Source organism: Pseudochaenichthys georgianus, unplaced genomic scaffold (genome assembly GCF_902827115.2).
Source record: "Pseudochaenichthys georgianus unplaced genomic scaffold, fPseGeo1.2 scaffold_1022_arrow_ctg1, whole genome shotgun sequence".
NCBI classification, from domain to species: Eukaryota; Metazoa; Chordata; class Actinopteri; order Perciformes; family Channichthyidae; genus Pseudochaenichthys; species Pseudochaenichthys georgianus.
The window spans coordinates 1-13695 of NW_027261996.1; the positions used below are offsets into that span (position 1 = coordinate 1).

The 13695-nt window shown below is 47.2% G+C and overlaps 1 protein-coding gene across 1 annotated transcript; it reads left to right on the forward strand.

Moving 5' to 3' along the window:
• Positions 1–4411: 4411 nt before the first annotated feature.
• Positions 4412–13474, forward strand: mtif2 (mitochondrial translational initiation factor 2; the record flags this gene model as incomplete). Its single annotated transcript, XM_034076766.1, has 4 exons — positions 4412–4552; positions 7659–7823; positions 8211–8351; positions 13016–13474. Coding segments are annotated over 4 exons (617 nt in total), but the record flags the coding sequence as incomplete, so codon positions are not given.
• Positions 13475–13695: the final 221 nt, after the last annotated feature.

Genomic DNA, 13695 nt, shown 5'->3' on the forward strand with positions numbered 1-13695 from the left:
CTCTGAGCTGTAGTTATCAGAGCCTCTCACTCTGAGCTGTAGTTGATCAGAGCCTCTCAGTGTGCTGTAGTTATCCTCTCTCAGTGTGAGGCATGTAGTTATCAGAGCCTCTCAGTGTGAGCTGTAGTGTTATCAGAGGCCTCTCATGTGCAGCTGTAGTTATCAGAGCCTTCTCAGAAAAATCTGAGCTGTAGGTTATCAGAGCCCTCCAGTCTGAGCTGTAGTTATCAGAGCCTCTCAGGTGAGCTGTAGTTATCAGAGCCTCTCAGTGTGAGCTGTAGTTATCAGAGCCTCTCACTCTGAGCTGTAGTATCAGATCCTCTCAGTGTGAGCTGTAGTTATCAGAAGGCTCTCAGTGTGAGCTGTAGGTCTCAGAGGCCTCTCACGTGTGAGCTGTAGTTATCAGAGGCCTCTCAGTCCAGAGCCTGTCGTATCAGAGCCTCTCAGTGAGCTGTAGTTATCAGAGCCTCTCACGTCTTGAGCTGTAGTTATCAGAGGCCTCTCAGTCTGAGCTGTAGTTATCAGAGCCTCTCAGTCTGAGCTGTATTATCAGAGCCTCTCAGTCTGAGCTGTAGTTATCAGAGCCTCTCAGTCTGAGCTGGTAGTTATCAGAGCCTCTCAGTCTGAGCTGTAGTTATCAGAGCCTCTCAGTCTGAGCTGTAGTTATCAGAGCCTCTCCAGTGTGAGCTGTGAGTTATCAGAGCCTCTCAGTCTGAGCTGTAGTTACTCAGAGCCTCTCATGGCTGAGCTGTAGTTATCAGAGCCTCTCAGTCTGAGCTGTAGTTATCAGAGCCTCTCAGTCTGAGCTGTAGTTATCTAGAGCCTCTCAGTGCTGAGCTGTAGTTATCAGAGCCTCTCAGTTTGAGCTGTAGTTATCAGAGCCTCTCAGTCTGAGCTGTAGTTATCAGAGCCTCTCAGTCTGAGCTGTAGTTATCAGAGCCTCTCAGTCTGAGCTGTAGTTATCAGAGCCTCTCAGGTCTGAGCTGTAGTTATCAGAGCCTCTCAGTGTCTGAGGCTGTAGTTATCAGAGCTCTCAGTCTGAGCTGTAGTTATCAGAGCCTCTCAGTCTCTGAGCTGTAGTTATCAGAGCCTCTCAGTCTGAGCTGTAGTTATCAGAGCCTCTCAGTCTGAGCTGTAGTTATCAGAGCCTCTCAGTCTGAGCTGTAGTTATCAGAGCCTCTCAGTCTGAGCTGTAGTTATCAGAGCCTCTCAGTCTGAGCTGTAGTTATCAGAGCCTCTCAGCTCTCTCAGCTGAGCTGTAGTTTATCAGCCTCTCAGTCTGAGCTGTAGTTATCAGAGCCTCTCAGTGTGAGCTGTAGTTATCAGAGCCTCTCAGTCTGAGCTGTAGTTATCAGAGCCTCTCAGTCTGAGCTGTAGTTATCAGAGCCTCTCATGTGAGCTGTAGTTATCAGAGCCCTCAGTGTGAGCTGTAGTTATCAGAGCCTCTCAGTCTGAGCTGTAGTTATCAAGCCTCTCAGTGTGAGCTGTAGTTATCAGAGCCTCTCAGTGTGAGCTGTAGTTATCAAGCCTCTCACTCTGAGCTGTAGTTTATCAGAGCCTCAGTCTGAGCTGTAGTTATCAGAGCCTCTCAGTGTGAGCTGTAGTTATCAGAGCCTCTCACTCGAGCGTAGTTTCAGAGCCTCTCACTCTGCTGTTTATCAGAGCCTCTCAGTGTGAGCTGTAGTTATCAGAGCCTCTCAGTGTGAGCTGTAGTTATCAGAGCCTCTCAGTCTGAGCTGTAGTTATCAGAGCCTCTCAGTGTGAGCTGTAGTTATCAGAGCCTCTCAGTGAGCTGTAGTTATCAGAGCCTCTCACTCTGAGCTGTAGTTATCAGAGCCTCTCAGTGTGAGCTGTAGTTATCAGAGCCTCTCACTGTGAGCTGTAGTTATCAGAGCCTCTCAGTCTGAGCTGTAGTTTCAGAGCCTCTCAGTCTGAGCTGTAGTTATCAGAGCCTCTCATCTGAGCTGTAGTTATCAGAGCCTCTCACTCTGAGCTGTAGTTATCAGAGCCTCTCAGTCTGAGCTGTAGTTATCAGAGCCTCTCAGTCTGAGCTGTAGTTATCAGAGCCTCTCACTCTGAGCTGTAGTTATCAGAGCCTCTCACTCTGAGCTGTAGTTATCGAGCCTCTCAGTCTGAGCTGTAGTTATCTTCTCAGAGTGGCTGTAGTTATCAGAGCCTCTCAGTCTGAGCTGTAGTTATCAGAGCCTCTCAGTCTGAGCTGTAGTTATCAGAGCCTCTCAGTGTGAGCTGTAGTTATCAGAGCCTCTCAGTATCTGTAGTTATCAGAGCCTCTCAGTCTGAGCTGTAGTTATCAGAGCCTCTCAGTGTGAGCTGTAGTTATCAGAGCCTCTCAGTCTGAGCTGTAGTTATCAGAGCCTCTCAGTCTGAGCTGTAGTTATCAGAGCCTCTCAGTCTGAGCTGTAGTTATCAGAGCCTCTCAGTCTGAGCTGTAGTTATCAGAGCCTCTCAGTGTGAGCTGTAGTTATCAGAGCCTCTCAGTCTGAGCTTGTAGTTATCAGAGCCTCTCAGTCTGAGCTGTAGTTATCAGAGCCTCTCAGTCGTGAGCTGTAGTTATCAGAGCCTCGTCAGTCTGAGCTGTAGTTATCAGAGCCTCTCAGTCTGAGCTGTAGTTATCAGAGCCTCTCAGTCTGAGCCTGTAGTTATCAGAGCTCTCAGTCTGAGCTGTAGTTATCAGAGCACTCTCAGTCTGAGCTGTAGTTATCAGAGCCCTCTCAGTGAGCTGTAGTTATCAGAGCCTCTCAGTCTGAGCTGTAGTTTACAGAGCCTCTCAGTGTGAGCTGTAGTTATCAGAGCCTCTCAGTCTGAGCTGTAGTTATCAGAGCCTCTCAGCTGTGAGCTGTAGTTATCAGAGCCTCTCAGTCTGAGCTGTAGTTATCAGAGCCTCTCAAGTCTGAGCTGTAGTTATCAGAGCCTCTCAGTCTGAGCTGTAGTTATCAGAGCCTCTCAGTCTGAGCTGTAGTTATCAGAGCCTCTCAGTCTGAGCTGTAGTTATCAGAGCCTCTCAGTGAGCTGTAGTTATCAGAGCCTCTCAGTGTGAGCTGTAGTTATCAGAGCCTCTCAGTCTGAGCTGTAGTTATCAGAGCCTCTCGTCTGAGCTGTAGTTATCAGAGCCTCTCAGTGTGAGCTGTAGTTATCAGAGCCTCTCAGTCTGAGCTGTAGTTATCAGAGCCTCTCAGTCTGAGCTGTAGTTATCAGAGCCTCTCAGTCTGAGCTGTAGTTATCATAGCCTCTCAGTCTGAGCTTGTAGTTATCAGAGCCTCTCAGGTCTGAGCTGTAGTATTAGAGCCTCTCAGCTCTGAGCTGTAGTTATCAGAGCCTCTCAGTCTGAGCTGTAGTTATCAGAGCCTCTCAGTCTGAGCTGTAGTTATCAGAGCCTCTCAGTCTGAGCTGTAGTTATCAGAGCCTCTCACTCTGAGCTGTAGTTATCAGAGCCTCTCAGTCTGAGCTGTAGTTATCAGAGCCTCTCAGTCTGAGCTGTAGTTATCAGAGCCTCTCAGTCTGAGCTGTAGTTATCAGAGCCTCTCAGTCTGAGCTGTAGTTATCAGAGCCTCTCAGTCTGAGCTGTAGTTATCAGAGCCTCTCAGTCTGAGCTGTTATCAGAGCCTCTCAGTCTGAGCTGTAGTTATCAGAGCCTCTCGTCTGAGCTGTAGTTATCAGAGCCTCTCAGTCTGAGCTGTAGTTATCAGAGCCTCTCAGTCTGAGCTGTAGTTATTCAGAGCCTCTCACTCTGAGCTGTAGTTATCAGAGCCTCTCATAGTGAGCTGTAGTTATCAGAGCCGCTCAGTCTGAGCTGTAGTTATCAGAGCCTCTCAGTCGAGCTGTAGTTATCAAGAGCCTCAGTCTGCTGTTATTCAGAGCCTCAGTGTGAGCTGTAGTTATTAGAGCCGCTCAGTGTGAGCTGTAGTTATCAGAGCCTCTTAGTCTGAGCTGTAGTTAGAGCCGCTCAGTCTGAGCTGTAGTTATCAGAGCCTCTCAGTGTGAGCTGTAGTTATCAGAGCCTCCAGTCTGAGCTGATCTTCCACGTTGTTGTTTAAACAGCTCCTTATTCCGTTAGCGTTGCTAGATAGCACCAGATGCTAACAACAACAAGTAACCGGTGCGCGCTCTCTCCCTTTCCGCTCACTCACTCTGACACACAGAGACCCATCAGGGCTGTAATGTGTGTTCGGTGTGGCAGTGGGCATGTGGGCAGGCCACATCATGTACGGACAGTCTGAGGCAGACCCACATTTGCGCAGCATTGCGTTCACAATACATACACCAAAAGAAAATCCTCACGCCAGCAGGCCACACCTCAGACAGTATGTATGAGTGTGTGGTTCCTGTTGTGTAGAATAAGCTCGCACACACTCGGACCTCTGACCCTTCGACCTCTGACCTCTGACCCCAGGAGATGTTGACGGCTCAGTGGAAGCCCTCCTGAACATCCTGTCATCATACGACGCTCAGCTTCAGTGTCCTCTGGACATCCTGCACTACGGCATCGGAGACATCTCAGAGAACGACGTCAACATGGCCAACACCTTCTCAGGTACCAGAACTAGAACCACAACCAGAAGCAGAACTAGAACCAGAACCAGTGCTAGAACCAGAACTAGAACTAGAAACAGTACTAGAACCAGAACTAGAACTATAACCACAACCAGAACTAGAAGCAGTACTAGAACCAGAACCAGAACTAGAAACAGTACTAGAACCAGAACCACAACCAGAACTAGAACCAGTACTAGAACCAGAACCAGAACTAGAAACAGTACTAGAACCAGAACCACAACCAGAACTAGAACCAGTGCTAGAACCAGAACAGTGCTAGAACCAGAACCAGAACTAGAACTAGAAACATACTAGAACCATAACTAAAACTATACCAGAACCACAGAACTAGAAAGTACTAGAACCAGAACCAGAACTAGAATCAGTACTAGAACCAGAACCAGACTAGAACTATAACAAGAACTAGCAGAACCAGTGCTAGAACCAGACCAGAACCAGAACTATAACCAGCCACAACCAGAACTAGAACCAGTACTAGAACCAGAACTAGAACTATAACCAGAACTAGAACTATAACCAGAACTAGAAGCAGAACTAGAACCAGAACCAGTGCTAGAACCAGAACCAGAACTAGAACTATAACAAGAACTAGCAGCAGAACCAGTGCTAGAACCAGAACTATAACCAGAACCACAACCAGAACTAGAAGCAGTACTAGAACCAGAACCAGAACTAGAAGCAGTACTAGAACCAGAACCAGAACTAGAACTATAACCAGAACTAGAAGCAGAACTAGAACCAGAACCAGTGCTAGAACCAGAACTAGAACTAGAAACAGTACTAGAACTATAACCACAACCAGAACTAGAAACAGTGCTAGAACCAGTGCTAGAACTAGAACTAGAACTAGAAACAGTACTAGAACCAGAACTATAACCAGAACCACAACCAGAACTAGAACCAGTGATAGAACCAGAACCAGAACTAGAACTAGAAACAGTACTAGAACCAGAACCACAACCAGTGCTAGAACCAGAACTAGAAGCAGTGCTATAACCAGAACCACAACCAGAACTAGAAGCAGTGCTAGAACCAGAACTAGAACCAGAATCACAACCAGAACTAGAAGCAGAACTAGAACTAGAACCAGAACCACAACCAGAACTAGAAGCAGTGCTAGAACCAGAACTAGAACTAGAACCAGAACCAGAATCACAACCAGAACTAGAAGCAGAACTAGAACCAGTAATAGAACCAGAACTAGAACCAGAACCACAACCAGAACTAGAAGCAGTGCTAGAACCAGAACTAGAACCAGAACTAGAAGCAGTACTAGAACCAGAACTAGAAACAGTACTAGAACCAGAACCACAACCAGAACTAGAACCAGTGCTAGAACCAGACCAGTGCTAGAACCAGAACTAGAACTAGAAACAGTACTAGAACCATAACTAAAACTATAACCAGAACCACAACTAGAAGCAGTACTAGAACCAGAACCAGAACTAGAAACAGTACTAGAACCAGAACCACAACCAGAACTAGAACCAGTGCTAGAACCAGAATCAGTGCTAGAACCATAACTAAAACTATAACCAGAACCACAACTAGAAGCAGTACTAGAACCAGAACCAGTACTAGAACCAGAAGCAGTACTAGAACCAGAACCAGAACTAGAACTATAACAAGAACTAGCAGCAGAACCAGTGCTAGAACCAGAACCAGAACTAGAACTAGAACTATAACCAGAACCACAGCCAGAACTAGAAGCAGTACTAGAACCAGAACTAGAAACAGTACTAGAACCAGAACTAGAACTATAACCAGAACTAGAAGCAGAACTAGAACCAGAACCAGAACTATAACTAGAAACAGTGCTAGAACCAGTGCTAGAACTAGAACTAGAAACAGTACTAGAACCAGAACTATAACCAGAACCACAACCAGAACTAGAACCAGTGCTAGAACCAGAACCAGAACTAGAACCAGTGCTAGAACCAGAACCAGTGATAGAACCAGAACCAGAACTAGAACTAGAAACAGTACTAGAACCAGAACCACAACCAGTGCTAGAACCAGAACTAGAAGCAGTGCTAGAACCAGAACTAGAACTATAACCAGAACCACAACCAGAACTAGAAGCAGTGCTAGAACCAGAACTAGAACTAGAACCAGAACCAGAATCACAACCAGAACTAGAAGCAGAACTAGTACCAGTAATAGAACCAGAACCAGAACTAGAACTAGAACCAGAACCACAACCAGAACTAGAAGCAGTGCTAGAACCAGAACTAGAAACAGTACTAGAACCAGAACCAGAACTAGAACTATAACCAGAACTAGAAGCAGAACTAGAACCAGAACCAGTGCTAGAACCAGAACCAGAACTAGAACTAGAAACAGTACTAGAACCAGAACTATAACCAGAACCACAACCAGAACTAGAACCAGTGCTAGAACCAGAACCAGTGATAGAACCAGAACCAGAACTAGAACTAGAAACAGTACTAGAACCAGAACCACAACCAGTGCTAGAACCAGAACTAGAAGCAGTGCTAGAACCAGAACTAGAACTATAACCAGAACCACAACCAGAACTAGAACCAGAACTAGAACTATAACCAGAACCACAACCAGAACTAGAAGCAGAACTAGTACCAGTAATAGAACTAGAACCAGAACCAGAATCACAACCAGAACTAGAAGCAGAACTAGTACCAGTAATAGAACCAGAACCAGAACTAGAACTAGAACCAGAATCACAACCAGAACTAGAAGCAGTGCTAGAACCAGAACCAGAACAAGAACTAGAACCAGTGCTAGAACCAGAACTAGAACTAGAACCAGAACCACAACCAGAACTAGAAGCAGTGCTAGAAGCAGAACTAGAACCAGAACTAGAAGCAGTGCTAGAACCAGAACCAGAACAAGAACTAGAACCAGTGCTAGAACCAGAACCAGAACCACAACCAGAACTAGAAGCAGTGCTAGAAGCAGAACTAGAAGCAGAACTAGAACCAGTGCTAGAACCAGAACCAGAACAACCAGCGGGTTTACTAGAAGTCTATGAGGAAATGTTCCTGCTTCTCTCTTTATTGCCTCGTATAGAAGTCAATGTTCTCTGGCTCCATGTTCTCCCTCAGGTTCAGTCTACGGCTTTAACGTGGCGGCCAGTAAGTCGATCGTCCAGCTGGCGGAGAAGCTCTGCGTCCCGCTGAGACTTCACAACATCATCTACAAACTGATCGACGAGCTGAAGGACGAGCTGAGCAGCAAACTGCCGCCACTGAAGACTGAGAAAATCGTGGGTGAGGAAACATCTGCTGTCACATGACTGTATGAGCAGAAGGAGAGAAAGAAGACTTGGATGAACTGTAGCTTAGCATCAACGTGTGTCCAGATTGAAAGAGAACAGCTTCCTGTTTCAGCGTCAGGTGCACAATCATCCTCTAACCTGTGAGGCTGTGCAGCAGCATCCTCTGGCCCCAAAGCATGCTCGAACAGAGAGTCTTGATTGTCTGTTGATGTTCCACATGGAGCTGCTGGGATGCAAGGAGCATTTCAGACCTGACCGTTCGAGTGTTATCCTATCGTAACCTATCCATTCATAACGCCTGGAAGTGTCTGGAGAAGCAGGGTATTCCTGCTGATAGCGTTGAAGTGATCCCTGATCCAGGATCTGCTCTCTGATCCAGGTGAGGCGACGGTTCTCGCCATGTTCGACGTCTCCGTGGGGAAGAGGAAGCTTCCTGTGGCCGGCTGCAGGGTTCAGAAGGGTCTGCTGGACCGGAGGATGACGTTCAGACTGATCAGAGGACGAGACGCCATCTGGGAGGGTGAGTTAATATAATACAAAGTCCAGAAGTCATGTGACCGTGCTATAGTTCCTTTATAGCCCAACATTAGCCTCCTTTAGCTTAGCGGTGGTGACATGAAGTCATGTGACCGTGCTATAGTTCCTTTATAGCCCAACATTAGCCTCCTTTAGCTTAGCGGTGGTGACGTGAAGTCATGTGACCGTGCTATAGTTCCTTTATAGCCCAACATTAGCCACCTTTAGCTTAGCGGTGGTGACGTGAAGTCATGTGACCGTGCTATAGTTCCTTTATAGCCCAACATTAGCCTCCTTTAGCTTAGCGGTGGTGAAGTCATGTGACCGTGCTGTAGTTCCTTTATAGCCCAACATTAGCCTCCTTTAGCTTAGCGGTGGTGACGTGAAGTCATGTGACCGTGCTATAGTTCCTTTATAGCCCAACATTAGCCACCTTTAGCTTAGCGGTGGTGACGTGAAGTCATGTGACCGTGCTATAGTTCCTTTATAGCCCAACATTAGCCTCCTTTAGCTTAGCGGTGGTGACGTGAAGTCATGTGACCGTGCTATAGTTCCTTTATAGCCCAACATTAGCCACCTTTAGCTTAGCGGTGGTGACGTGAAGTCATGTGACCGTGCTATAGTTCCTTTATAGCCCAACATTAGTCTCCTTTAGCTTAGCGGTGGTGACGTGAAGTCATGTGACCGTGCTGTAGTTCCTTTATAGCCCAACATTAGCCTCCTTTAGCTTAGCGGTGGTGACGTGAAGTCATGTGACCGTGCTGTAGTTCCTTTATAGCCCAACATTAGCCTCCTTTAGCTTAGCGGTGGTGAAGTCATGTGACCGTGCTGTAGTTCCTCCATAGCCCAACATTAGCCTCCTTTAGCTTAGCGGTGGTGAAGTCATGTGACCGTGCTGTAGTTCCTTTATAGCCCAACATTAGCCTCCTTTAGCTTAGCGGTGGTGACGTGAAGTCATGTGACCGTGCTGTAGTTCCTTTATAGCCCAACATTAGCCTCCTTTAGCTTAGCGGTGGTGACGTGAAGTCATGTGACCGTGCTGTAGTTCCTGTATAGCCCAACATTAGCCTCTTTTAGCTTAGCGGTGGTGACGTGAAGTCATGTGACCGTGCTGTAGTTCCTTTATAGCCCAACATTAGCCTCCTTTAGCTTAGCGGTGGTGACGTGAAGTCATGTGACCGTGCTGTAGTTCCTGTATAGCCCAACATTAGCCTCTTTTAGCTTAGCGGTGGTGACGTGAAGTCATGTGACCGTGCTGTAGTTCCTTTATAGCCCAACATTAGCCTCCTTTAGCTTAGCGGTGGTGAAGTCATGTGACCGTGCTGTAGTTCCTTTATAGCCCAACATTAGCCTCCTTTAGCTTAGCGGTGGTGACGTGAAGTCATGTGACCGTGCTGTAGTTCCTGTATAGCCCAACATTAGCCTCTTTTAGCTTAGCGGTGGTGACGTGAAGTCATGTGACCGTGCTGTAGTTCCTCCATAGCCCAACATTAGCCTCCTTTAGCTTAGCGGTGGTGAAGTCATGTGACCGTGCTGTAGTTCCTTTATAGCCCAACATTAGCCTCCTTTAGCTTAGCGGTGGTGATGTGAAGTCATGTGACCGTGCTGTAGTTCCTTTATAGCCCAACATTAGCCTCCTTTAGCTTAGCGGTGGTGACGTGAAGTCATGTGACCGTGCTGTAGTTCCTTTATAGCCCAACATTAGCCTCCTTTAGCTTAGCGGTGGTGACGTGAAGTCATGTGACCGTGCTATAGTTCCTTTATAGCCCAACATTAGCCTCCTTTAGCTTAGCGGTGGTGACGTGAAGTCATGTGACCGTGCTATAGTTCCTTTATAGCCCAACATTAGCCACCTTTAGCTTAGCGGTGGTGACGTGAAGTCATGTGACCGTGCTATAGTTCCTTTATAGCCCAACATTAGTCTCCTTTAGCTTAGCGGTGGTGACGTGAAGTCATGTGACCGTGCTGTAGTTCCTTTATAGCCCAACATTAGCCTCCTTTAGCTTAGCGGTGGTGACGTGAAGTCATGTGACCGTGCTGTAGTTCCTTTATAGCCCAACATTAGCCTCCTTTAGCTTAGCGGTGGTGAAGTCATGTGACCGTGCTGTAGTTCCTCCATAGCCCAACATTAGCCTCCTTTAGCTTAGCGGTGGTGAAGTCATGTGACCGTGCTGTAGTTCCTTTATAGCCCAACATTAGCCTCCTTTAGCTTAGCGGTGGTGACGTGAAGTCATGTGACCGTGCTGTAGTTCCTTTATAGCCCAACATTAGCCTCCTTTAGCTTAGCGGTGGTGACGTGAAGTCATGTGACCGTGCTGTAGTTCCTGTATAGCCCAACATTAGCCTCTTTAGCTTAGCGGTGGTGACGTGAAGTCATGTGACCGTGCTGTAGTTCCTTTATAGCCCAACATTAGCCTCCTTTAGCTTAGCGGTGGTGACGTGAAGTCATGTGACCGTGCTGTAGTTCCTGTATAGCCCAACATTAGCCTCTTTTAGCTTAGCGGTGGTGACGTGAAGTCATGTGACCGTGCTGTAGTTCCTTTATAGCCCAACATTAGCCTCCTTTAGCTTAGCGGTGGTGAAGTCATGTGACCGTGCTGTAGTTCCTTTATAGCCCAACATTAGCCTCCTTTAGCTTAGCGGTGGTGACGTGAAGTCATGTGACCGTGCTGTAGTTCCTGTATAGCCCAACATTAGCCTCTTTTAGCTTAGCGGTGGTGACGTGAAGTCATGTGACCGTGCTGTAGTTCCTCCATAGCCCAACATTAGCCTCCTTTAGCTTAGCGGTGGTGGTGAAGTCATGTGACCGTGCTGTAGTTCCTTTATAGCCCAACATTAGCCTCCTTTAGCTTAGCGGTGGTGATGTGAAGTCATGTGACCGTGCTGTAGTTCCTTTATAGCCCAACATTAGCCTCCTTTAGCTTAGCGGTGGTGACGTGAAGTCATGTGACCATGCTGTAGTTCCTGTATAGCCCAACATTAGCCTCTTTTAGCTTAGCGGTGGTGACGTGAAGTCATGTGACCATGCTGTAGTTCCTGTATAGCCCAACATTAGCCTCTTTTAGCTTAGCGGTGGTGACGTGAAGTCATGTGACCGTGCTGTAGTTCCTTTATAGCCCAACATTAGCCTCTTTTAGCTTAGCGGTGGTGACGTGAAGTCATGTGACCGTGCTGTAGTTCCTTTATAGCCCAACATTATCCTCTTTTAGCTTAGCGGTGGTGACGTGAAGTCATGTGACCGTGCTGTAGTTCCTGTATAGCCCAACATTAGCCTCTTTTAGCTTAGCGGTGGTGACGTGAAGTCATGTGACCGTGCTGTAGTTCCTTTATAGCCCAACATTATCCTCCTTTAGCTTAGCGGTGGTGACGTGAAGTCATGTGACCGTGCTGTAGTTCCTGTATAGCCCAACATTAGCCTCTTTTAGCTTAGCGGTGGTGACGTGAAGTCATGTGACCGTGCTGTAGTTCCTGTATAGCCCAACATTAGCCTCTTTTAGCTTAGCGGTGGTGACGTGAAGTCATGTGACCGTGCTGTAGTTCCTGTATAGCCCAACAATAGCCTCTTTTAGCTTAGCGGTGGTGAAGTCATGTGACCGTGCTGTAGTTCCTGTATAGCCCAACATTAGCCTCTTTTAGCTTAGCGGTGGTGACGTGAAGTCATGTGACCGTGCTGTAGTTCCTTTATAGCCCAACATTAGCCTCCTTTAGCTTAGCGGTGGTGACGTGAAGTCATGTGACCGTGCTGTAGTTCCTTTATAGCCCAACATTAGCCTCCTTTAGCTTAGCGGTGGTGACGTGAAGTCATGTGACCGTGCTGTAGTTCCTGTATAGCCCAACATTAGCCTCTTTTAGCTTAGCGGTGGTGACGTGAAGTCATGTGACCGTGCTGTAGTTCCTGTATAGCCCAACAATAGCCTCTTTTAGCTTAGCGGTGGTGACGTGAAGTCATGTGACCGTGCTGTAGTTCCTGTATAGCCCAACATTAGCCTCTTTTAGCTTAGCGGTGGTGACGTGAAGTCATGTGACCGTGCTGTAGTTCCTGTATAGCCCAACAATAGCCTCTTTTAGCTTAGCGGTGGTGAAGTCATGTGACCGTGCTGTAGTTCCTGTATAGCCCAACAATAGCCGCCTTTAGCTTAGCGGTGGTGAAGTCATGTGACCGTGCTGTAGTTCCTTTATAGCCCAACATTAGCCTCTTTTAGCTTAGCGGTGGTGAAGTCATGTGACCGTGCTGTAGTTCCTGTATAGCCCAACAATAGCCGCCTTTAGCTTAGCGGTGGTGAAGTCATGTGACCGTGCTGTAGTTCCTGTATAGCCCAACAATAGCCGCCTTTAGCTTAGCGGTGGTGAAGTCATGTGACCGTGCTGTAGTTCCTGTATAGCCCAACATTAGCCTCCTTTAGCTTAGCGGTGGTGACGTGAAGTCATGTGACCGTGCTGTAGTTCCTTTATAGCCCAACATTAGCCTCTTTTAGCTTAGCGGTGGTGAAGTCATGTGACCGTGCTGTAGTTCCTGTATAGCCCAACAATAGCCGCCTTTAGCTTAGCGGTGGTGAAGTCATGTGACCGTGCTGTAGTTCCTGTATAGCCCAACAATAGCCGCCTTTAGCTTAGCAAACATCTCTGTTTACTGAGAGAAAGTGGTGTTAATCGTTGTTTTCACTACAGGCCCCCTGCTGGCTCTGAAACATCACAAAGACGAGGTCCAGACGGTGAAGTTGGGGATGGAGTGCGGTTTGTCGGCGGACGTTGAGGTGGAGATCAGAGCCGGAGACGTGGTGGTTTGCTTCGAGGAGCTCGACGTTCCGCAGGTCACCTCCTGGGACCCCGGCTTCTGAACTCAATGTCCCAGCATGCACTGCTGCGGACACACAGACTGATGTAAATGAGATAATTTAACTTTCCTCTCGTCCGAAGAAATAAATATCAAGATTTATTTCAAGCCGCTACTCGTGTTCCTCTGAAAACCTGACGGGTTACGGATGTTTTTAGGTCATACCTGATATTTAGGAGAGTCAGACAGCTGTGATCTGATTGCTCTGTACATGCTAACAGTGTATAGCTTAAATATTTACTTTTCTTATTATTTCAAATTCGTTGGTTTTTCAATAAATTCTTGAATGAAAACATGTCTGATCATTTAATTCAACAATCAACATGTGGCTCTTTCATATTCAGATGTCTTTTCTACATCAACATGTGTCCCTGGGGTTTTGTTTTTTTCAAAGTGTGAGGCGCGCCTCCCCTGGGGGGCGCCAGAGAGCCTCAGGGGAGGAGCCAGAGAGCCTCAGGGGAGGAGCCAGAGAGCCTCAGGGGAGGAGCCAGAGAGCTTCAGGGGAGGCGCCAGA